Raw genomic sequence first — 26439 nt, forward strand, 5'->3', positions numbered from 1 at the left:
TCCAGTGCAGCCCCTCTCTCTCGCTCTCCGGTGCAGCCCTTCTCTCTCGCTCTCTCTCTCTCTCTCCAGTGCAGCCCCTCTCTCTCGCTCTCCAGTGCAGCCCCTCTCTCTCGCTCTCCAGTGCAGCCCCTCTCTCTCGCTCTCCAGTGCAGCCCTTCTCTCTCGCTCTCTCTCTCTCTCTCTCCAGTGCAACCCCCCTCTCTCTCTCTCTCCAGTGCAGCCCCTCTCTCTCGCTCTCCAGTGCAGCCCCTCTCTCTCGCTCTCCAGTGCAGCCCCTCTCTCTCGCTCTCCGGTGCAGCCCCTCTCTCTCGCTCTCCAGTGCAGCCCTTCTCTCTCTCTCTCTCACTCCAGTGCAGCCCCTCTCTCTCTCTCTCTCACTCCAGTGCAGCCCCTCTCTCTCTCCAGTGCAGCCCCCCTCTCTCTCTCTCTCTCTCCAGTGCAGCCCCCCTTCTCTCTCTCTCTCCAGTGCAGCCCCCCTTCTCTCTCTCTCTCTCCAGCCCCCCCCTCTCTCTCTCCAGTGCAGCCCCCCCCTCTCTCTCTCCAGTGCAGCCCCCCCCTCTCTCTCTCCAGTGCAGCCCCCCCTCTCTCTCTCCAGTGCAACCCCCCTCTCTCTCTCCAGTGCAACCCCCCTCTCTCTCTCTCTTCAGTGCAGCCCCTCTCTCTCGCTCTCCAGTGCAGCCCCTCTCTCTCGCTCTCCGGTGCAGCCCTTCTCTCTCGCTCTCTCTCTCTCCAGTGCAGCCCCTCTCTCTCGCTCTCCAGTGCAGCCCCTCTCTCTCGCTCTCCAGTGCAGCCCCTCTCTCTCGCTCTCCAGTGCAGCCCTTCTCTCTCGCTCTCTCTCTCTCTCTCTCCAGTGCAACCCCCCTCTCTCTCTCCAGTGCAACCCCCCTCTATCTCTCTCTCTCCAGTGCAGCCCCTCTCTCTCGCTCTCCGGTGCAGCCCCTCTCTCTCGCTCTCCGGTGCAGCCCCTCTCTCTCGCTCTCCAGTGCAGCCCTTCTCTCTCTCTCTCTCACTCCAGTGCAGCCCCTCTCTCTCTCCAGTGCAGCCCCCCCCCTCTCTCTCTCTCCAGTGCAGCCCCCCTTCTCTCTCTCTCTCTCTCTCCAGTGCAGCCCCCCTCTCTCTCCAGTGCAGCCCCCCCTCTCTCTCCAGTGCAGCCCCCCTCTCTCTCTCCAGTGCAGCCCCCCTCTCTCTCTCCAGTGCAGCCCCCCTCTCTCTCTCCAGTGCAACCCCCCTCTCTCTCTCCAGTGCAGCCCCCCTCTCTCTCTCCAGTGCAGCCCCCCTCTCTCTCTCTCCAGTGCAGCCTCGCTCGCTCTCCAGGGCAGCCCCTCTCTCTTGCTCTCCAGGGCAGCCCCCCTCTCTCTCCAGTGCAGCCCCCCTCTCTCTCGCTCTCCAGGGCAGCCCCTCTCTCTCGCTCTCCAGGGCAGCCCCTCTCTCTCGCTCTCCAGTGCAGCCCCTCTCTCTCGCTCTCCAGTGCAGCCCCTCTCTCTCGCTCTCCAGTGCAGCCCTTCTCTCTCTCTCTCTCCAGTGCAGCCCCCCCCTCTCTCTCTCTCACTCCAGTGCAGCCCCTCTCTCTCTCTCCAGTGCAGCCTCTCTCTCTCTCCAGTGCATCCCCTCTCTCTCTCTCTCCAGTGCAGCCCCCCTCTCTCTCTCTCCAGTGCAGCCCCCCTCTCTCTCTCGCTCTCCAGTGCAGCCCCCCTCTCTCTCTCTCGCTCTCCAGTGCAGCCCCCCTCTCTCTCTCGCTCTCCAGTGCAGCCCCCCTCTCTCTCTCTCTCCAGTGCAGCCCCCCTCTCTCTCTCTCTCCAGTGCAGCCTCTCTCTCTCTCTCTCTCTCCAGTGCAGCCCCTCTCTCTCTCTCTCTCTCCAGTGCAGCCCCTCTCTCTCTCTCTCTCTCCAGTGCAGCCCCTCTCTCTCTCTCTCCAGTGCAGCCCCTCTCTCTCTCTCTCTCTCTCCAATTATGGGCACAGTCAGGCTGCAATTATGGGCACAGTGAGGCTGCATTTGATGCGCACTGGTGAGACTGCATTGATCTCTTGTATCATGTCTGCAGTCTCTGACCATCTCTTGTATCATATCACTGTCCTCTGGAGTTTGGAGAGGAGTCAAGAGTGGAAATGTCGCTAAAATGGGGGTCATGGGAGAAGTCAGACGTGTGTGGACTGTGGAGAGGCCTTTCATGAACAAAAAAATAATGACGTTATGCTGTTGGGCTGGTATAATAATGCTATGGGGCTGGTATAACATTTTTTCCAGGGCTGTTTTTTATTCCCAGTCCGGCCCTGGACGTGAGTCATGCGACCACAGAGAAGGGGATTATTGCTCCGGGTCCCGGATCACTGAGCCGACAGATGTCACTCCACTCGGGTGCTGCTCGCACCTCCCCCCTGCAATGCCACTGCCTTGGGCTCGAGGTATTATGGGTCCTTAGGGGGGTTCTTTACTGTGGGGGGTCCTGCACTGTAGAGGGGGTCTGCACTGTAGAGGGGGTCTGCACTGTAGAGGGGGTCTGCACTGTAGGGGGGTCCTGCACTGTAGAGGGGGTCCTGCACTGTAGGGGGGGGTCCTGCACTGTAGGGGGGGTCCTGCACTGTAGGGGGGGTCCTGCACTGTAGAGGGGTCTGCACTGTAGAAGGGGTCCTGCACTGTAGGAGGGGTCCTGCACTGTATTGGGGTTTGCACTGTAGGGGGAGGGGTCTGTACTGTAGGGGAAGATTCGGTACTGTAGGGGGGTCTGTACTGTAGGGGAGTCTGTACTGTAGGGGAGTCTGTACTGTAGGGGGGTCTGCACTGTAGGGTGGAGGGGTCTGTACTGTAGGAGGGTCTGCACTGTAGATGGGGGTCTGCATGGTAGGGAGGGGGGTCTGCGCTGTAGGGGGTCTGTGTAACATGCAGGGGGTCCAGAGCTGTGAGGGGCTGTGTAATGTAAAGGGGTGCGGAGTGCTGTGTAATGTAAAGGGGTCCAGAGGTACAAGGGCTGTTTAATGTAAAGGGGTCCAGAGGTTCAGGGTGCTGTGTAATGTAAAAGGGTCCAGAGGTACAAGGGCTGTGTAATGTAAAGGGGTCAGGAGGTAAGGGGTCCAGAGGTACAAGAGCTGTGTAATGTAAAGGGGTCCAGAGGTGCAGGCTGCTGTGTAATGTAAAGGGGTCCTTAGGTGCAAGGTCCTGTGTAATGTAAAGGGGTCCTTAGGTGCAAGGTTCTGTGTAATGTAAAGGGGTCCAGAGGTGCAGGGTGCAGTGTAATTTAAAGGGGTCCAGAGGTACAGTTGTGGAGAGGGGGGGTACACAGTAGTGACAAAAAGATATTGAAGGATGCAGAGGTATGCAGGGGACACAGTGGGTGTTTTTACATTTTATGGTGTGTGGGGGGTGCCAGATATAGGATCCGCCCCGGGTGCCAAATGCTCTAGGTACGCCCCTGGTGTGAGCACAGCAGACTACAACTCTTACCTCCCAGGAGTCTCAGAGGCAGGCCAGGTGTGTGGCACGTCAGGGGAGGGGACGCCCGGCGTCAAGAACGTCACGTCGCACGTGACCTGCTGGGCTTATGGGGAGCAGTGGCTAGCTGCAGTCTGCAGAGAAGATGAAACCTGTTTCAGGATCATCACCCCCCCCCCCCCCCTGAAGAGTGGCAAGGACCTGGCTCAGTGTCTCCAGTCCTCACTCAATCAATGCTCCCCAGCCTGAAGTAAGGCATCTGTGATAACCTTCACAAAATGGAATAGAATGAGAAAATCTGCTTCAGTTGTAAATTTAATTAATAATGCATAGTCATCAAGACAATTTAAAATTTTGGCAGTGGCAGCGTGTGTGTGTTTTTTTTTTTTTTTTTTTTCTAGCACCTCCCCCCCACCAGCGGACTTAACACCCTCCCCCCCACCAGAGGACTTAACACCCTCCCCCCCAGCAGCGGACTTGACACCCTCCCCCCCACCAGCGGACTTAACACCCTCCCCCCCAACCAGCGGACTTGACTCCCTCCCCCCCACCAGCGGCCTTGACACCCTCCCCCCCACCAGAGGACTTGACACCCTCCCCCCCACCAGCGGACTTAACACCCTCCCCCCCACCAGCAGACTTATCTAACACCCTCCCCCCCCAACCAGCGGACTTATCTAACACCCTCCCCCCCCCAACCAGCGGACTTATCTAACACCCTCCCCCCCCAACCAGCGGACTTATCTAACACCCTCCCCCCCCCAACCAGCGGACTTATCTAACACCCTCCCCCCCACCAGCGGACTTATCTAACACCCCCCCACCAGCAGACTTATCTAACACCCCCCCCCCACCAGCGGACTTATCTAACACCCTCCCCCCACCAGCGGACTTATCTAACACCCTCCCCCCACCAGCGGACTTATCTAACACCCTCCCCCCACCAGCGGACTTATCTAACACCCTCCCCCCACCAGCGGACTTATCTAAAATGCTCCCCCCACCAGCGGACTTACCTAACACCCTCCGCCCACCAGCGGACTTACCTAACACCCTCTCCCCCCACCAGCGGACTTACCTAACACCCTCCCCCCACCAGCGGACTTATCTAACACCCTCCCCCCCACCAGTGGACTCACCTAGCTGATTAAGTGGTTCAATGGGCCACTTGACTGGACTTGCCCCCCAGGCCTAAGGCTGCCAGCCCTCCCCTGGATGTGAGTGTGCAATGTACAGGGATAGGGACAATTGTAGACACTCACTCAGGTTGAACTGGATGGACTGGTGTCTTTATTCAACCTTACTAACTATGTAACTATGTAATTTCTCCACCCTTCACCTACCTGGCCTCTGCACACGTGGATCTGTAAGTTCTTACTATCGCAGTTTAGGGGAAAGGGGGGAGAGCACTTTGGCATCATTGTTTTGGGTACTAAAGGACCTTATTCCAGCACTGACCTCTAGTGTATAATTGCTAGCCCAGATTGTGACAAAAATAGGCCTGGGCATTTTAGACTAAGGAGCCCGTTTTATTTTACCCCCCACCCAAAGCAGTGTCCTCTGTCCCCCCTCCATCAATGTAGTGTTCTGTACCTCCCCAATGCAGTTTTTTCCACCTCTCCACATCACCCCCCCACTATAGATGTGCTCTCTTCCTTCACATCACCCTCTGCCACCTCCCCCCACAGTGGTATCCTATACCCTTCAATGCTGTGTCCTGTGCCCCTTCACATCAACCCTCCATAGTGTCCTCTGCCTTCCTTCCCCTACAGTAATGTCCTGTATTCCCCCACCCAAACAGTGTCCTCTGCCCCCCTTTACATTACCTCCCTCCCCCCACTATATTGTCCTCTACCCCCCTCCACAGTAGTGTCCCTGTGTCCTCTGCCTCTCCATCCCCCAAAGCAGTGTTCCATGTCCATTTCTCATCACAATCACCCCCCGCACACTGTAATGTCCTCTGCCCCCCCCCCCCCTTAAACAGTATCTCCTCTGCTCCCATTCACATCATCCTCTCCCGCTCCCACATACACAAGGCACTGTGTAGGTGTCGCTTCCTACCAGGAGACAGCATAGTGCTGGGTGGAAGATGAGAGCGGGAGCAACCAATCACTGATGCAGCCCCCCCATTCTCCATCCAGCACTAAACTGCCTCCCACTCAACACTCTGCACTTTACATGGGAACACCTGAGGATGAGGAGAGGCAGAGCCATGGTCATGAGCCACCTGTTGACTCCTACTTTTGTCCGGTCGCTTGCCGATCCCCGTGTTAGGACATGCAGCTCACTGCTCCCCCTCCACTCACAGGATAAATGCCTGGTGTGCACTATGGCCAGTCCGGGTCTGACTGCTAGGGATCCCAGCTGCTTCTGACTATTCCACACTGGTCTGAGTAAACTGTATGCAAAAGTCATGTGAACTGAATGCACAGTATGGACTCTCCATTTATTAGTGGGAATGCTTTAGCAGTCCCACTATTGTTATTCGTTTTTTTATTTATTAATCTTTTTATTATTCCGTACGTTTTTGGCTCTGCATAACTTCTGCATACTTTCACCTATTAAAGCCATTCAGCTTTTAAAATGTTCAGCTCTTTCAGCTGATGATGAGACTTCTTTTTCTACTATTTATACTTTTTAAAATATTAAGCTTTTTAACACTTTTTTAACATTGAAGTCAATGAGAGCATGCTTAACCACTTCCCGACCGCCGCACGACGATGTACGTCGACAGAATGGCACGGGCAGGCATATTGGCGTACATGTACGTCCCTGCCTTCCCACAGGTCGGGGGCCCGATCGGGCCCCCGCCCGGTGCCTGCGGCGGTCGGTATTCGTTCGGGAGCGATCCCGGACGAGGGGGCGGCCATTCATTCATGGCCACCCCCTCGCGATCGCTCCCGACGAATAGAAATCCTTTGTGACATCACTTCCTCTCCTGTAATGTAAACACAGGAGAGGAAGTGATGTATTCTCTCCTCCGTGTCGGTATTTTTCATTCCAACACCGAGGAGAGAGGATCGGTGAGTTGCACCAACACGTCACTACACAGTAGAACATGCCAGGCACACTCACACCCCCCGATCACCCCCCCAATTACCCCTGCCCCCCAGTCACAGTGACACCAATGTCATTTTTTATTTTTTTTTGCATTGGTGTCATTTGTGACTGTAATAACTGTTAGGGCAGTTAGGGTTAGCCCCCTTTAGTTCTAATGTACCCCCCTAACCCCCCCAATAAAGGTTTAACCCCGTGATCACCCCCCGTCGCCAGTGTCACTAAGGCTGGGTTCACATTGCAGCGGTTTATGAGAACGAATGTGATTCGCACCGCACTGCAGTGCAAATCACATCCGATCTCTGTGCGATTCGAGTTCAGACATACAGATAGTATGGCTGAATTCGCATCGCACTCGCCGCACCCGCCGCAAATTCGCACGGGACCCTTTTTTTGGCCCGCAGCAGAATCAGATCGCATGGGTGTTCACACCATGCGATCCGAGTTTGCAGATCGCACTGCGATATGCGAACTGATCTGGGGGTGTCATTAACATTTCACTGACACTCCCAGCAGTTTGCATAGGGCAGTGTGAACTGCCGCCGGGAGGCATGCGATGCGGGAACCCGCCGCGGATTCGTGGCGTTCCCGCATCGCTCCAGTGTGAACCCAGCCTAATAAGCGATCATTTTTCTGATCGCTGTATTAGTGTCACAGGTGACGCTAGTTAGGCAGGTAGGTATTTAGGTTCGCCGCAGCTTATTATAGCGCCAGGGACCCCCATATACTACCGCATAAAGCCCCCTGATTGCCCCCTAGTTAACCCTTTCACCAGTGATCACCATATAACTGTTACAGGTGACGCTGGTTGGTTAGTTATTTTTTTATAGTTTCAGGGCACCCGCCATTTATTACCTAATAAAGGTTTAACCCCCTGATCACCCGGCGGGTGTCATTTGTGACTGTAATAACTGTTAGGGCAGTTAGGGTTAGCCCCCTTTAGTTCTAAGGTACCCCCCTAACCCCCCCAATAAAGGTTTAACCCCGTGATCACCCCCCGTCGCCAGTGTCACTAAGGCTGGGTTCACATTGCAGCGGTTTATGAGAACGGATGTGATTCGCACCGCACTGCAGTGCAAATCACATCCGATCTCTGTGCGATTTGAGTTCAGCCATACAGATAGTATGGCTGAATTTGCGTCGCACCCGCCGCAAACTCGCACGGGACCCTTTTTTTGGTCCGCAGCAGAATCGGATCGCATGGGTGTTCACACCATGCGATCCGAGTTTGCAGATCGCACTGCGATATGAGAACTGATCTGGGGGTGTCATTAACATTTCACTGACACTCCCAGCAGTTTGCATAGGGCAGTGTGAACTGCCGCCGGGAGGCATGCGATGCGGGAACCCGCCGCGGATTCGTGGCGTTCCCGCATCGCTCCAGTGTGAACCCAGCCTAATAAGCGATCATTTTTCTGATCGCTGTATTAGTGTCACAGGTGACGCTAGTTAGGCAGGTAGGTATTTAGGTTCGCCGCAGCTTTTTATAGCGCCAGGGATCCCCATATACTACCGCATAAAGCCCCCTGATTGCCCCCTAGTTAACCCTTTCACCAGTGATCACCATATAACTGTTACAGGTGACGCTGGTTGGTTAGTTATTTTTTTATAGTTTCAGGGCACCCGCCATTTATTACCTAATAAAGGTTTAACCCCCTGATCACCCGGCGGGTGTCATTTGTGACTGTAATAACTGTTAGGGCAGTTAGGGTTAGCCCCCTTTAGTTCTAAGGTACCCCCCTAACCCCCCCAATAAAGGTTTAACCCCGTGATCACCCCCCGTCGCCAGTGTCACTAAGGCTGGGTTCACATTGCAGCGGTTTATGAGAACGGATGTGATTCGCACCGCACTGCAGTGCAAATCACATCCGATCTCTGTGCGATTTGAGTTCAGCCATACAGATAGTATGGCTGAATTTGCGTCGCACCCGCCGCAAACTCGCACGGGACCCTTTTTTTGGTCCACAGCAGAATCGGATCGTATGGGTGTTCACACCATGCGATCCAAGTTTGCAGATCGCACTGCGATATGCGAACTGATCTGGGGGTGTCATTAACATTTCACTGACACTCCCAGCAGTTCGCATAGGGCAGTGTGAACTGCCGCCGGGAGGCATGCGATGCGGGAACCCGCCGCGGATTCGTGGCGTTCCCGCATCGCTCCAGTGTGAACCCAGCCTAATAAGCGATCGTTTTTCTGATCGCTGTATTAGTGTCACAGGTGACGCTAGTTAGGCAGGTAGGTATTTAGGTTCGCCGCAGCTTTTTATAGCGCCAGGGACCCCCATATACTACCGCATAAAGCCCCCTGATTGCCCCCTAGTTAACCCTTTCACCAGTGATCACCATATAACTGTTACAGGTGACGCTGGTTGGTTAGTTATTTTTTTATAGTTTCAGGGCACCCGCCATTTATTACCTAGTCTCACTAGTGTACCCCTAAATTTAGGGGTGTCTACTTTCCAAAATGGGGTCATTTGGGGGGGGGGGGGGTTTGTGCCATCTTGGCATTTTCTGGCCTTCAAAACTGTAACGCCCTTAGAAAGCCTGAAGGCGGTGCTTGGTTTTCGGGGCCCCATACGCGGCTAGGCTCCCAAAAAGTCCCACATATGTGGTATCCCCATACTCAGGAGAAGCAGCAGAATTTATTTTGGGGTGTCATTTCACATATGCCCATGGCATGCGTGAGCAATATATCATTTAGTGACAACTTTGTGAGAAAAAAAAAAAAAAAAGTTTGTAATTTTCCCGCAACTTGTGGCAAAATATAAAATATTCCATGGACTCAACATGCCTCTCAGCAAATAGCTTGGGGTGTCTACTTTCTAAAATGGGGTCATTTGTGGGGGTTTTGTGCCATCTTGGCATTTTATGGCCTTCAAAACTGTAATAGGTAGTGAGAAGTGAACTCAAAAATTTACGCCCTTAGAAAGCCTGAAGGCGGTGCTTGGCTTTCGGGGCCCCGTACGCGGCTAGGCTCCCCAAAAATCCCACATATGTGGTATCCCCGTACTCAGGAGAAGCAGCAGAATTTATTTTGGGGTGTCATTTCACATATGCCCATGGCATGCGTGAGCAATATATCATTTAGTGACAACTTTGTGAAAAAAAAAAAAAAAGTTTGTAATTTTCCCGCAACTTGTGGCAAAATATAAAATATTCCATGGACTCAACATGCCTCTCAGCAAATAGCTTGGGGTGTCTACTTTCTAAAATGGGGTCATTTGTGGGGGTTTTGTGCCATCTTGGCATTTTATGGCCTTCAAAACTGTAATAGGTAGTGAGGAGTGAACTCAAAAATTTACGCCCTTAGAAAGCCTGAAGTCGGTGCTTGGCTTTCGGGGCCCCGTACGCGGCTAGGCTCCCAAAAAGTCCCACATATGTGGTATCCCCGTACTCAGGAGAAGCAGCAGAATTTATTTTGGGGTGTCATTTCACATATACCCATAGCATGTGTGAGCAATATATCATTTAGTGACAACTTTGTGTAAAAAAAAAAAAAAAATTTTTTTTGTCATTATTCAATCGCTTGAGGCAAAAAAAAAAAATATTCAATGGGCTCAACATGCCACTTATCAATTTCCTTAGGGGGTCTACTTTCCAAAATGGGGTCATTTGGGGGGGTTTTGTACTGCCCTGCCATTTTAGCACCTCAAGAAATGAGATAGGCAGTCGTAAACTAAAAGCTGCGTAAATTCCAGAAAACGTACCTTAGTTTGTAGATGTGACAACTTTTGCGCAAACCAATAAATATACAATTATTGACTTTTTTTTTACCAAAGACATGTGGCTGAATACATTTTGGCCTAAATGTATGACTAAAATTGAGTTTATTGGATTTTTCTAATAACAAAAAGTAGAAAATATCATTTTTTTTCAAAATTTGCGGTCTTTTTACGTTTATATCGTAAAAAATAAAAATCGCAGAGGCAATCAAATACCATCAAAAGAAAGCTCTATTTGTGGGAAGAAAAGGACGCAAATTTTGTTTGGGTACAACATTGCATGACCGCGCAATTACCAGTTAAAGCAGCGCAGTGCCAAATTGTAAAAAGACCTCTGGTCATTGACCAGCAAAATGGTCCGGTCTGAAAGTGGTTAAAATCCTTAAAATCTTCTTTCGCTACCAAAAGTTTCTGCTCCTTCATACTTTCACCTACAGATGGCAGAAAAAAAAAAAAAGAAAGTAAGTGACTGTAGATTTAATGGAAAGCTTAGATATTTAGATGTTAGCTTAGATATTTTTGCAAAAAAAGTACATGAATGCTATATCGGTGCATATGTGAGCTGGAATTTAGAAAAAAATCCTTTAAGACAGAACTAATGGGGGGGTTTATTAAAACTAATGCACTCCAAATCTGGTGCAGCTGTGTATGGTAGCCAATCAGCTTTTAACGCCACTTGTTTAATGAAGCATTTGCAATAAAACATGGAAGCTGATTGGTTTCTATGCAGAACAGCACCAGATTTTGCACCATGCAGTTTTAGTAAATAACGCTCTTAGAGTACTTAAGTGATAATATAGATGAAAAACAGGCATTTGTTTTTATTTAGCACATATAATGGTCATATAAGTAGATTTATATAGTAGGTGGAGGCTGCTGACAACAAATGACTCTGAGACACTTTGCATAGAAAGGTGTGGTTTATATACAGAATATAACTATGAGAATGGGAAGATTCAACTAAATTCTGTTCTGTCAAAGTGATTCCTCATCACCATGATCATGTTCTGGACTGTCTTCACTTTCATCACTTATTTTTCATGTAATTCATGTTTTATACTTTATTAACATTACTGAATATAAACACACTAAGATTTATTTTCTACTATCAAAATTCTCTCATTTGTGTTGCAGATTCTGTGGCTCAGTTTACTGTCATCCAGGAAGCAATAATAACAGCGTCTCTTGGTGGTAATGTAATTTTGTCCTGTGGTCGTAGTGGTGGCTCGGTAGCTGGTAGTAACTACCCAATCTGGGTATATCAGGCACCTGGGAGTGTTCCTAAAGGTTTAATAGGTAGTGATGGAAGTAATCATAATATAAAACCTCCAGGAACCTCTGAACGTTTTACTGGATCCATCCAAGGAGGCTCAAGTGTTTTGTCTATCAGTAATGTACAGGATGCAGATGACGGGGAATATTTTTTTTTTTTTTTCCTGCTCAATGTCATCTTTATTTTTTTTTTTTCCAAAAGCTTTTATTGAAGGAATCGTAATATAGAAAAAAAAAAAACACAACCGTACAATGTAACAGCAAAGTACAGAACTGTAGTAATACAATTGTTGTAGCATGAACAAAGAGCCTGTTGACTTAGAGTAAATAACCAAAAGCAGAAGTAGCTGAAACAAGGTAAATAAGCACCAGCGAAAGTTAATACTAACTTAATGGTTTGGCTTAAAGTTCCAAAACATGTCTATTAATCAGATTCCTAACAATCCCGGGAGACTGCCTCCCAGGAACTGTTAAAACATGTTGTACAAAGAGAAGATATAAATGACATGAAAACCTTAAAGTAGAAAGGTGCTTTGAAAACATTAGAAACTAATTTCTATAACACCGTGTGTAACTTAAAAACAAAAGTATGTGTGGAGGGTAGGAAAGAGAGGACAGTCTGACAATGGGAAGAAAGAGAACACAAGTGGTGTAGGATTATCGAGAAAACAGGAGAAATTTCAGGGGCTAGAAGTGGGGGGGACTCCAGCTACCAGTTTGGAACATTCATCTGATGAACGAAAATGAAGCCAGCAAGCCCAAGTGGCCCAATATTTGGATGGGGTGTCTTTAGCCTGCGAAATTAAATTTTCCATGTCCGCAACATTGGAGACTCTCTTAATCCAATCAGAAATTGAAGGTGGCGTTGAAGATTTCCATAATGGTGGGATACACATTTTTGCTGCATTCAACAAGTGTTGTGCCAAAGAGCGATGATAAGTCTTCATCGGACGGGGAATATTACTGTGCTCTACACACTGGTAGTGCGTACACAGTGCTACAAATTCACACACAGTGAGACATTAATATAGACTTCCCCTTTTGGTCCTTGTACATTGTAAAAATAGTTTAACCACTTTCAGACCGGACCATTTTGCTGGTAAATGACCAGAGGTCTTTTTACACTTTGGCACTGCGCTGCTTTAACTGGTAATTGCGCGGTCATGCAATGTTGTACCCAAACAAAATTTGCGTCCTTTTCTTCCCACAAATAGAGCTTTCTTTTGATGGTATTTGATTGCCTCTGCGATTTTTATTTTTTGCGATATAAACGTAAAAAGACCGCAAATTTTGAAAAAAAATGATATTTTCTACTTTTTGTTATTAGAAAAATCCAATAAACTCAATTTTAGTCATACATTTAGGCCAAAATGTATTCAGCCACATGTCTTTGGTAAAAAAAAAGTCAATAATTGTATATTTATTGGTTTGCGCAAAAGTTGTCACATCTACAAACTAAGGTACGTTTTCTGGAATTTACGCAGCTTTTAGTTTACGACTGCCTATCTCATTTCTTGAGGTGCTAAAATGGCAGGGCAGTACAAAACCCCCCAAATGACCCCATTTTGGAAAGTAGACCCCCTAAGGAAATTGATAAGAGGCATGTTGAGCCCATTGAATATTTTATTTTTTTGCCTCAAGCGATTGAATAATGACAAAAAAAAAAATTTTTTTTTTTTTTTACACAAAGTTGTCACTAAATGATATATTGCTCACACATGCTATGGGCGTATGTGAAATGACACCCCAAAATAAATTCTGCTGCTTCTCCTGAGTACGGGGATACCACATATGTGGGACTTTTTGGGAGCCTAGCCGCGTACGGGGCCCCGAAAACCAAGCACCGCCTTCAGGCTTTCTAAGGGCGTAAATTTTTGAGTTCACTTCTCACTACCTATTACAGTTTTGAAGGCCATAAAATGCCAAGATGGCACAAAACCCCCACAAATGACCCCATTTTAGAAAGTAGACACCCCAAGCTATTTGCTGAGAGGCATGTTGAGTTCATGGAATATTTTATATTTTGCCACAAGTTGCGGGAAAATTACAAACTTTTTTTTTTTTTTTTTTTTTTAACAAAGTTGTCACTAAATGATATATTGCTCATGCATGCCATGGGCATATGTGAAATGACACCCCAAAATAAATTCTGCTGCTTCTCCTGAGTACGGGGATACCACATATGTGGGACTTTTTGGGAGCCTAGCCACGTACGGGCCCCGAAAACCAAGCACCGCCTTCAGGCTTTCTAAGGGCGTAAATTTTTGAGTTCACTTCTCACTACCTATTACAGTTTTGAAGGCCATAAAATGCCAAGATGGCACAAAACCCCCACAAATGACCCCATTTTAGAAAGTAGACACCCCAAGCTATTTGCTGAGAGGCATGTTGAGTCCATGGAATATTTTATATTTTGCCACAAGTTGCGGGAAAATTACAAACTTTTTTTTTTTTTTTTTTTTTCACAAAGTTGTCACTAAATGATATATTGCTCACGCATGCCATGGGCATATGTGAAATGACACCCCAAAATAAATTCTGCTGCTTCTCCTGAGTACGGGGATACCACATATGTGGGACTTTTTGGGAGCCTAGCCGCGTACGGGGCCCCGAAAACCAAGCACCGCCTTCAGGCTTTCTAAGGGCGTTACAGTTTTGAAGGCCATAAAATGCCAAGATGGCACAAACCCCCCCAAATGACCCCATTTTGGAAAGTAGACACCCCTAAATTTAGGGGTACACTAGTGAGACTAGGTAATAAATGGCGGGTGCCCTGAAACTATAAAAAAAATAACTAACCAACCAGCGTCACCTGTAACAGTTATATGGTGATCACTGGTGAAAGGGTTAACTAGGGGGCAATTAGGGGGCTTTATGCGGTAGTATATGGGGGTCCCTGGCGCTATAAAAAGCTGCAGCGAACCTAAATACCTACCTGCCTAACTAGCGTCACCTGTGACACTAATACAGCGATCAGAAAAACGATCGCTTATTAGGCTGGGTTCACACTGGAGCGATGCGGGAACGCCACGAATGCGCGGCGGGTTCCCGCATCGCATGCCTCCCGGCGGCAGTTCACACTGCCCTATGCGAACTGCTGGGAGTGTCAGTGAAATGTTACTGACACCCCCAGATCAGTTCGCATATCGCAGTGCGATCTGCAAACTCGGATCGCATGGTGTGAACACCCATGCGATCCGATTCTGCTGCGGGCCAAAAAAAGGGTCCCGTGCGAATTTGCGGCGGGTGCGGCGGGTGCGGCGAATGGCTGAACTCGAATCGCACAGAGATCGGATGTGATTTGCACTGCAGTGCGGTGCGAATCACATCCGTTCTCATAAACCGCTGCAATGTGAACCCAGCCTTAGTGACACTGGCGACGGGGGGTGATCACGGGGTTAAACCTTTATTGGGGGGGTTAGGGGGGTACCTTAGAACTAAAGGGGGCTAACCCTAACTGCCCTAACAGTTATTAGTAGTGATGGACGAACTTCCGACGGGACGTTTCGCGAACGCGAAACGCGAACGGACACAAACGTTCGCGAAAACGACCGTTCGCCGCGGGCTCCATTGACTTCAATGGGAGGCGAATTTCGCAAACCTTTAGGTCGAATTTGCGGCCACGGGGTAATTATTAGGGGGTAGCACGTAGTCCCACCACCTGGACAATAGCATAATACATGTATGAGGTGAATTTGGGATCGATAACTACAAGCATTTTTTTTTTATTTGGGAAATTGTTCTGACAATTCAGGACTATGGAGCTAATGAAGGCAATGGAGGAGAGGGAAGGTCAGGGACCAGGGTAGGCAAACAAGAGGGTGCAGGAGATACAGAGCACTGACAGCAGCACCGTAATACAGAGCACTGACATCAGCACCGTGACATACAGCGCTGACAGCAGCTCCGTGACATACAGCGCTGACAGCAGCTCCGTGACATACAGCGCTGACAGCAGCTCCGTGACATACAGCGCTGACAGCAGCTCCGTGACATACAGCGCTGACAGCAGCTCCGTGACATACAGCGCTGACAGCAGCACCGTGACATACAGCGCTGACAGCAGCTCCGTGACATACAGCGCTGACAGCAGCTCCGTGACATACAGCGCTGACAGCAGCTCCGTGACATACAGCACTGACAGCAGCTCCGTGACATACAGCGCTGACAGCAGCTCCGTGACATACAGCGCTGACAGCAGCACCGTGACATACAGCGCTGACAGCAGCTCCGTGACATACAGCGCTGACAGCAGCTCCGTGACATACAGCGCTGACAGCAGCTCCGTGACATACAGCGCTGACAGCAGCTCCGTGACATACAGCGCTGACAGCAGCTCCGTGACATACAGCGCTGACAGCAGCTCCGTGACATACAGCGCTGACAGCAGCTCCGTGACATACAGCGCTGACAGCAGCTCCGTGACATACAGCGCTGACAGCAGCTCCGTGACATACAGCGCTGACAGCAGCTCCGTGACATACAGCGCTGACAGCAGCACCGTAAGCAGCCCCAGGAGGAAGTCAGCACAGCACAGGGATGGTGTGATCCCCTCATAATAAGAACCCCCAGGAGGAAGTCAGCACAGCACAGGGATGGTGGGAGCCCCTCATAATAAGAACACCCAGGAGGAAGTCAGCACAGCACAGGGATGGTGGGAACCCCTCATAATAAGCAGCCCCAGTAGAAATATGACACCGCTCAACCTCTTCAAAGAGGAGGGTAGGGGCATATAGTACGGTGTGCTTTTTTGGGTCAGGGAAGTGAGCCAAATGAATTAAGAAGGTCTGTGTGCTTGATTCCAAAAATTGTTTATAGACATATACATGGTCTACTGATCACATGTGTTGAATTCCTCCGAGATCCATGCCTCATTCATTTTTAGAAATGTGAGGTAGTTAACACTGTGGTGAGCTAGGCGAGTACGCTTATCGGTCACAATCCCCCCTGCTGCGCTGAACGTCCTTTCGGACAGGACACTGGATGAGGGGCAAGCCAACAGTTCGATTGCAAATTGGGCAAGCTCTGGCCAGAGGTCAAGCCTGCCCACCCAGTAGTCTAGGGGTTCATCACTCCTCAGAGCGTCCACATCGGCCGTTAACCCAATGTAGTCGGACACCTGACGGTCTAGGCGTTCCCTGATGCTGGATCCGGATGACACCTGTCGATGGGTCGGCTGAAAGAATGACCTCATATCCGAAGTCACCAACACATCTTCAAACCGGCCTCTTCTTGCAGGCGCTGTTGGATTGGTACCCGCAAATCCTTCTCTGGGAGTGGGAATTGCTCCTCTGCCAGCGCACGCAAAAGCAGAATGCAGCATTTCTCGAAGCAAGGCCTGGAAGTGCTGCATTCTGACAGCCCTCTGCGACGGCGGTAACATTTCCGCCATTTTGTGTTTGTACCGGGGGTCTAAGTACGTTGCCACCCAGTACTGGTCCTTGACCCTCATGCTTTTTATACGGGGGTCCCTATTAAAACACTGGAGCATGAAGGCCCCCATTTGCACTAAAGTGGAAGCGGTGTGGTGGCCTGGCTCCTGCTCATCATCCAGGATAATGTCGTCCTCTTCATTCTCCTCTCCCCATCCTCGCACAACAGGGATCCCAGAAAGGTTTAAAGCATGCTCTTCTTGCTCCTGCTCATCCGCCCCGGCACCATCCTCCTCTGACTCCTCATCAGACTCCTGTTGTTGACTTGTCTCAGATAGAGTAGCCCCCCCTGGGAATTCATCCAGCATTGCGACTTCCTCATCTTCCCGCTCCTGCTCCTCCACAGCCTGATCAATGACACGACGCAATGCACGCTCCAGAAAGAAGGCATAAGGTACCATGTCACTGATGGCGCCATGGCTGCGACTGACCAGTTTGGTGATCTCCTCAAATGGCCGCAGAAGTCTGCATGTGTCGCGCATGAGCAGCCACTGGCGCGGTGAAAAAAAACCCAGCTCCCCAGAACCGTTTCTTTCGCAGAGTTCATACAGGTAGACGTTAACTGCACGTTTCTGCTGGAGCAGCCTATCAAGCATATAGAAGGTTGAGTTCCATCGCGTCGGGCAATCGCAAATAAGACGTCTGACCGGCAGATGGTGTCGCCGCTGAATGTCAGCAAGGCGAGCCATGGCCGTGTAAGATCTTCTGAAATGGGCCGAGATTTTCCTTGCCTGCCGCAAGATGTCCTGGACCCCAGGGTATTTGACAAGGAATCGCTGCACGACCAAGTTTAAGACGTGTGCCATGCACGGCACGTGCGTGATTTTGCCCTGTTTCAATGCGCTAAGCAGATTGGCACCGTTGTCACACACCACTTTACCAACTGTCAAATTGAGCGGTGTTAGCCACTCATCTGCCTGTGAACGCAAAGCTGAAAGGAGTGCCGGGCCAGTGTGGCTCTTTGCTTCCAGGCACAACAGACGCAGCACGGCATGGCAACGTCTCACCTGGCATGTGGAATAGGTTCTGGGGAGCTTGGGCGGTGCAGTGGAAGAGACGCTAGCAGCGGAAAAGGAGGAGGCAGCTGAGGAGGAGAGGGAGGAGGATGGAGTAGGAGGAGGAGAAGAAGAGTCAGGCCTGCATGCAATCCGTGGCGGTAAAACCAAATCTACACGGGTGCCACGGGTTACATGCTTGACGGCCGTCAGAAGGTTCACCCAGTGGGCAGTAAAACTGATATACCTTCCCTGCCCGTGTTTGCTAGACCACGTGTCTGTGGTCAGATGTATCTTGGCACCGACACTGTGTGCCAGAGATACATTCACTTGCCGCTGAACATGGCCATATAGCTCTGGGATGCCCTTCTCTGAGAAATACTTCCTTCCTGGGACCTTCCATTGTGGTGTTCCAATGGCCACAAATTTGCGAAAGGCCTCCGAGTCCACCAGTTTATATGGCAGTAGTTGGCGGGCTATGAGTTCTGACAAGCCAGCCGCCAACCGTTGGGCAAGAGGGTTATCCGGCGTCATCATTTTTTTACGCTCAAACATTAGGCCCACGGAAGCCTGCCTTTTTGCAGAAAAATGTGAGCTTGGCGTGATGGAAGGTGGAGTGGAGGACAATTGTGAGGAGAGAGGAGAAGGAGAAGTAGAAGACGAGGCTGGACGGTGAGAGCCTGCAGTGTGGCTTTGTGTGTTCCGTTGCTCCCACTGGGCTCGGTGATGGCTGCTCATGTGCCTTCTTAAGGCGGTCGTCCCTAGGTGAGTATTGGGCTTACCGCGACTAACGCGTTGACTGCAAAGATTGCAGATGGCAACGCTATTGTCAGCAGCGGACACGTTAAAAAAAGCCCACACTGCGGAGCCATGTGCCGGTGTCCTGGGAGCGCCAGATGTGACCGTACATGGTCGATGACTCGCTCCTGATACATTTGCAGTCTGCTTTGTCCCTGCTGTGCAATGTAAGTCATTGCTGCTTCTCCTCCCTATCTGCTGGTCCATATCTCCCTCTGAACTCCCCTCCTCTTCCTCTCTTGTGGGCACCCATGTGACATCACTAGACACGTCATCATCAACGTCACCTTCCCCACCGCTATAAGTAGAGTAGGCAGCAACACCGGGGACCAACCTCCTCCTTGGGCTGATCTGGGTACTGGCGTCAGACTGCTGAGTAGCGCTTGTTGCTACCTCCTCTTCCTGATCCAATACCAAGAGTGGCTGCGCATCAGAAATGTCCTCTTGATATGGATCGGAAAATAATTCCAGTGACTCAAGCGGAAGGTATGTGGTGGTGGTGGTGGTGGTCGTGTTGTTGGTGGTAGTGTCTTTGGGGGTGCACATAGCAGAGAGTGAAGAAGAGGGTGCAGATCGAGAGGATGAGGAGGGTGCAGAAGAGTAAGGCTGAGCGAGCCACTCAACCAAGTCTGGTGCATCCTTTAAAGTAATTGAACGCACCTTCTGCAACTTCCCACTTTGGCTCAAGCCTGTTGCTCCTGCCCTACCCCTACCACCCCTGCGGAAGGGCCTGCCTCTTCCTCTGCATGTCATTTTTTAAATGACCCTGTGACAAAACTCTTAGTCCCTATACCGCTGAAGGACTGCTGCAGTATAGGTGAGCGGTCAGCAGTGGTGCACGTCAACCCTATCTATTGTGGACCTATAGCGGTCCTTACAGAACAGCAGACTGTACCGCACTCAAGCCTATGTACCGTAGCACCCTATACCAAGTTACCAGTCCTTATAAGAACTTTTGTGGACCAAGCAGGTTGTGTATTAGTGTTTAGCAGACTGTACGTCAGTCCCTATACCGCTGAAGGACTGCTGCAGTATAGGGCAGCGGTCAGCAGTGGTGCACGTCAACCCTATCTATTGTGGACCGATAGCGGTCCTTACAGAACAGCAGACTGTACCGCACTCAAGCCTATGTACCGTAGCACCCTATACCAAGTTACCAGTCCTTATAAGAACTTTTGTGGACCAAGCAGGTTGTGTATTAGTGTTTAGCAGACTGTACGTCAGTCCCTATACCGCTGAAGGACTGCTGCAGTATAGGGCAGCGGTCAGCAGTGGTGCACGTCAACCCTATCTATTGTGGACCGATAGCGGTCCTTACAGAACAGCAGACTGTACCGCACTCAAGCCTATGTACCGTAGCACCCTATACCAAGTTACCAGTCCTTATAAGAACTTTTGTGGAACAAGCAGGTTGTGTGTTAGTGATTAGCAGACTGTACGTCAGTCCCTATACCGCTGAAGGACTGCTGCAGTATAGGTGAGCGGTCAGCAGTGGTGCACGTCAACCCTATCTATTGTGGACCGATAGCGGTCCTTACAGAACAGCAGACTGTACCGCACTCAAGCCTATGTACCGTAGCACCCTATACCAAGTTACCAGTCCTTATAAGAACTTTTGTGGACCAAGCAGGTTGTGTATTAGTGTTTAGCAGACTGTACGTCAGTCCCTATACCGCTGAAGGACTGCTGCAGTATAGGGCAGCGGTCAGCAGTGGTGCACGTCAACCCTATCTATTGTGGACCGATAGCGGTCCTTACAGAACAGCAGACTGTACCGCACTCAAGCCTATGTACCGTAGCACCCTATACCAAGTTACCAGTCCTTATAAGAACTTTTGTGGACCAAGCAGGTTGTGTATTAGTGTTTAGCAGACTGTACGTCAGTCCCTATACCGCTGAAGGACTGCTGCAGTATAGGGCAGCGGTCAGCAGTGGTGCACGTCAACCCTATCTATTGTGGACCGATAGCGGTCCTTACAGAACAGCAGACTGTACCGCACTCAAGCCTATGTACCGTAGCACCCTATACCAAGTTACCAGTCCTTATAAGAACTTTTGTGGAACAAGCAGGTTGTGTGTTAGTGATTAGCAGACTGTACGTCAGTCCCTATACCAATGAAGGACTGCTGCAGTATAGGGCAGCGGTCAGCAGTAGTGCACGGCAACCCTATGTATTGTGGACCGATAGCGGTCCTTACAGAACAGCAGACTGTAACGCACTCAGGCCTATGTACCGTAGCACCCTATACCAAGTTACCAGTCCTTATAAGAACTTTTGTGGACCAAGCAGGTTGTGTGTTAGTGATTAGCAGACTGTACGTCAGTCCCTATACCAATGAAGGACTGCTGCAGTATAGGGCAGCGGTCAGCAGTAGTGCACGGCAACCCTATGTATTGTGGACCGATAGCGGTCCTTACAGAACAGCAGACTGTAACGCACTCAGGCCTATGTACCGTAGCACCCTATACCAAGTTACCAGTCCTTATAAGAACTTTTGTGGACCAAGCAGGTTGTGTGTTAGTGATTAGCAGACTGTACGTCAGTCCCTATACCAATGAAGGACTGCTGCAGTATAGGGCAGCGGTCAGCAGTAGTGCACGGCAACCCTATGTATTGTGGACCGATAGCGGTCCTTACAGAACAGCAGACTGTACTGCACTCAGGCCTATGTACCGTAGCACCCTATACCAAGTTACCAGTCCTTATAAAAACTTTTGTGGACCAAGCAGGTTGTGTGTTAGTGTTTAGCAGACTGTGCGTCAGTCCCTATACCGCTGAAGGACTGCTGCAGTATAGGGCAGCGGTCAGCAGTAGTGCACGGCAACCCTATGTATTGTGGACCGATAGCGGTCCTTACAGAACAGCAGACTGTAACGCACTCAGGCCTATGTACCGTAGCACCCTATACCAAGTTACCAGTCCTTATAAGAACTTTTGTGGACCAAGCAGGTTGTGTGTTAGTGATTAGCAGACTGTACGTCAGTCCCTATACCAATGAAGGACTGCTGCAGTATAGGGCAGCGGTCAGCAGTAGTGCACGGCAACCCTATGTATTGTGGACCGATAGCGGTCCTTACAGAACAGCAGACTGTAACGCACTCAGGCCTATGTACCGTAGCACCCTATACCAAGTTACCAGTCCTTATAAAAACTTTTGTGGACCAAGCAGGTTGTGTGTTAGTGTTTAGCAGACTGTGCGTCAGTCCCTATACCGCTGAAGGACTGCTGCAGTATAGGGCAGCGGTCAGCAGTAGTGCACGGCAACCCTATGTATTGTGGACCGATAGCGGTCCTTACAGAACAGCAGACTGTAACGCACTCAGGCCTATGTACCGTAGCACCCTATACCAAGTTACCAGTCCTTATAAGAACTTTTGTGGACCAAGCAGGTTGTGTGTTAGTGATTAGCAGACTGTACGTCAGTCCCTATACCAATGAAGGACTGCTGCAGTATAGGGCAGCGGTCAGCAGTAGTGCACGGCAACCCTATGTATTGTGGACCGATAGCGGTCCTTACAGAACAGCAGACTGTACTGCACTCAGGCCTATGTACCGTAGCACCCTATACCAAGTTACCAGTCCTTATAAAAACTTTTGTGGACCAAGCAGGTTGTGTGTTAGTGTTTAGCAGACTGTGCGTCAGTCCCTATACCGCTGAAGGACTGCTGCAGTATAGGGCAGCGGTCAGCAGTAGTGCACGGCAACCCTATGTATTGTGGACCGATAGCGGTCCTTACAGAACAGCAGACTGTAACGCACTCAGGCCTATGTACCGTAGCACCCTATACCAAGTTACCAGTCCTTATAAGAACTTTTGTGGACCAAGCAGGTTGTGTGTTAGTGATTAGCAGACTGTACGTCAGTCCCTATACCAATGAAGGACTGCTGCAGTATAGGGCAGCGGTCAGCAGTAGTGCACGGCAACCCTATGTATTGTGGACCGATAGCGGTCCTTACAGAACAGCAGACTGTACTGCACTCAGGCCTATGTACCGTAGCACCCTATACCAAGTTACCAGTCCTTATAAGAACTTTTGTGGACCAAGCAGGTTGTGTGTTAGTGATTAGCAGACTGTACGTCAGTCCCTATACCAATGAAGGACTGCTGCAGTATAGGGCAGCGGTCAGCAGTAGTGCACGGCAACCCTATGTATTGTGGACCGATAGCGGTCCTTACAGAACAGCAGACTGTACTGCACTCAGGCCTATGTACCGTAGCACCCTATACCAAGTTACCAGTCCTTATAAGAACTTTTGTGGACCAAGCAGGTTGTGTATTAGTGTTTAGCAGACTGTGCGTCAGTCCCTATACCGCTGAAGGACTGCTGCAGTATAGGGCAGCGGTCAGCAGTAGTGCACGGCAACCCTATGTATTGTGGACCGATAGCGGTCCTTACAGAACAGCAGACTGTACCGCACCCAAGCCTATGTACCGTAGCACCCTAGACAGACCAAGTTACCAGTCCTGATAAAGAGCTTTGTGGAACAAGTGAGTTGTGAATGATTAGCAGACTGCAGCAGAAGGGCAGCAGTCAAGTATAATATTCTTTCTATATTTGGAAGAAAGAATATTATACGTGTACAAGCCTATTACCGTACCACTGATACCAGTCCTGAAAAGAACCTTTGTGGAACTAATAGTAACAGCAAGTCTTTAAAATTATCCTCACTGCCTGACACACTGCTTCCTGCCTGTCCCTATACAAATTGGCAAAAAAGAGTAGGCTGGAACGATTAGCTGGAACAGCTCTTTTGTGGACCTGATAGTAACAGCTAATGATGATGATGATGATGATGATGAAGAAAGACTAATCTGGCTGAGCTGTCCCTAAAATAGCAGCATACAGCGCTCTGTCCCTTTATCTAAACTGACAAAAGAAACTCAGGCTGCTGACCTAACACCTATACCAGTCCTGAAAAGAACTTTTGTGTACCAAATAGCTAGCGTTTTCTCTGTCCCTACTCCACACAGGATCCTTTCCCTACAGTGACAGAAGAAAGAATGTAAAATGGCCACCGGATCGGGTGTATTTATAGGTTAGGGGGAATGTCCAAGTGTCCATGAGCTGTCATGTCTCAATTGGTTGTCCTGTAACACATGATAAACGTGTCACGAAAGGTTAAAGTTCTTGTATACATTAAACACGTAAGTCCGCCGGGGCGAACGACGGAAAAAGGCGTTCGAACCCGCGGACGGCGAAAGTCGGAAATTCGCCGCGAAACGACCGCCGGGCGAACCGTTCGGCCATCACTAGTTATTAGTCACAAATGACACCCGCCGGGTGATCAGGGGGTTAAACCTTTATTAGGTAATAAATGGCGGGTGCCCTGAAACTATAAAAAAATAACTAACCAACCAGCGTCACCTGTAACAGTTATATGGTGATCACTGGTGAAAGGGTTAACTAGGGGGCAATCAGGGGGCTTTATGCGGTAGTATATGGGGGTCCCTGGCGCTATAAAAAGCTGCGGCGAACCTAAATACCTACCTGCCTAACTAGCGTCACCTGTGACACTAATACGGCGATCAGAAAAATTATCGCTTATTAGGCTGGGTTCACACTGGAGCGATGCGGGAACGCACGAATCCGCGGCGGGTTCCCGCATTGCATGCCTCCCGGCGGCAGTTCACACTGCCCTATGCGAACTGCTGGGAGTGTCAGTGAAATGTTACTGACACCCCCAGATCAGTTCGCATATCGCAGTGCGATCTGCAAACTCGGATCGCATGGTGTGAACACCCATGCGATCCGATTCTGCTGCGGGCCAAAAAAAGGGTCCCGTGCGAATTTGCGGCGGGTGCGGCGGGTGTGGCGGGTGCGGCGGGTGCGGCGAATGGCTGAACTCGAATCGCACAGAGATCGGATGTGATTTGCACTGCAGTGCGGTGCGAATCACATTCGTTCTCATAAACCGCTGCAATGTGAACCCAGCCTTAGTGACACTGGCGACGGGGGGTGATCACGGGGTTAAACCTTTATTGGGGGGGTTAGGGGGGTACATTAGAACTAAAGGGGGCTAACTCTAACTGCCCTAACAGTTATTACAGTCACAAATGACACCAATGCAAAAAAAAAAAAAAAAAAATGACATTGGTGTCACTGTGACTGGGGGGCAGGGGTAATTGGGGGGGTGATCGGGGGGTAAAGGGGGGGTGTGAGTGTGCCTGGCATGTTCTACTGTGTGTGTAGAGTGTTGGTGCAACTCACCGATCCGCTCTCCTCCGTGTCGGAACGGAAAATACCGACACGGAGGAGAGAATACATCACTTCCTCTCCTGTGTTTACATTACAGGAGAGGAAGTGATGTCACCGGGGATTTCTATTCGTCGGGAGCGATCGCGAGGGGGTGGCCATGAATGAATGGCCGCCCCCTCGTCCCGGATCGCTCCCGGACGAAAACCGACCGCCGCAGGCACCGGGCGGGGGCCCGATCGGGCCCCCGACCCGCGGGAGGCAAGGGACGTACATGTATGTCCTTATGCCTGCCCGTGCCATTGTACCGACGTACATCGGCGTGCGGCGGTCGGCAACTGGTTAATATGGGCCATGAGCGTACGCAGAACCTTTTTTGGAGGGGCATAATTTTAGGTCAAGGAGAAAGGAGGAATAGATCTGGCGCTATACCGTTTCCTGCTAGAAACATATAAGTGAGAAATCTGATTTACATATAATTCTCAGCGTGCTGGCAATTAAATACAAATAGTGGAATAAAGACCATAAAGTGAGAAATACTTATCAATAAACCATAAATAACTATAACAGTGTGCTGCTTCCCGGTCACGATTTATAAAGTGCAAATGCCAGTGAATCTACATGTGCCACTTTTTGCGTGATAAAGAAAACATATTTGTATATTATGATAAATACGCCATAAATATAAGTTAAAAGGAAAAAATAAGGTAAAATAAGGCAGGGTGTTGTATCTGTGAACTGCTGGTGAATATGGTGACTATGATTAGTCAATTAAATGTGACAAAGGCTTAGTGCAGGATGTAAACAAAATAGATATTGTAATCAATGACACAATATGAGTGAATAAAAGTAAAAGCATGTACAATGAAAATTAAAAATCCGCTCCGGATGACGTCTGAATGACAAAACGCGTAAGGCGTGGCCAGGCAACGTACACCTCTAGCTCAGACGGCGAGGAAGCCGAGTGGGACTTTTAAAGTTGTATACACAAATGCAATTGCAAAAATTCTTCTTTGTAAGTAGTTTTAATCTATTTGAATAAATTTCACAAGCTTTAAACGTTATCACACTATGGATGTGCCTCTTTCTTACCATATATAACGTGGCACACTACACTCAAGGAAAAACGAGGGACCCCCAGCATCACATCAGAAGCAAGCCAGAGAGCGACACAGTAGCTGATATTGTGAAGGCTGATCCACCCTGGATGGGGTCTTTTTTCCGGTGAGAGCATACTATATAAGTGGCCACTGAGCACGGGGAATAATATCGGAAATCATCACCCCCCCTCCCCCACTCACGGAAGATTCCGTCACTCATTATAGACTATCCACAATTTTGAACGCATATGTTTCACCTTTGACTTTTAATGTATATATTTTTTAATTTTCATTGTACATGCTTTTACTTTTATTCACTCATATTGTGTCATTGATTACAATATCTATTTTGTTTACATCCTGCACTAAGCCTTTGTCACATTTAATTGACTAATCATAGTCACCATATTCACCAGCAGTTCACAGATACAACACCC

At 49.6% G+C, this 26439-nt stretch overlaps 1 protein-coding gene across 5 annotated transcripts in view; it reads left to right on the forward strand.

The window, feature by feature from the left end:
• The window catches only part of LOC143940345 (immunoglobulin lambda-1 light chain-like), an 860309-nt gene that overhangs the window by 12956 nt on the left and 820914 nt on the right, over positions 1-26439 (forward strand). For 3 of the 5 annotated variants that reach the window (XM_077461602.1, XM_077461599.1, XM_077461597.1), the window contains exon 1: positions 11177-11252. The exons of the other annotated variants lie outside the window; for them this stretch is intronic. In XM_077461602.1, coding sequence (XP_077317728.1) covers positions 11207-11252 — 46 coding nt within the window. In that variant the 5' untranslated portion in view covers positions 11177-11206. Of the gene's footprint in view, positions 1-11176; positions 11253-26439 lie in introns of those variants that run through there. 5 annotated transcript variants of the gene reach the window in all.

This window comes from Lithobates pipiens, unplaced genomic scaffold (genome assembly GCF_037356315.1).
Source record: "Lithobates pipiens isolate NorthernLeopardFrog02 unplaced genomic scaffold, aLitPip1_a1.2 Scaffold_3, whole genome shotgun sequence".
Taxonomy (NCBI): domain Eukaryota; kingdom Metazoa; phylum Chordata; class Amphibia; order Anura; family Ranidae; genus Lithobates; species Lithobates pipiens.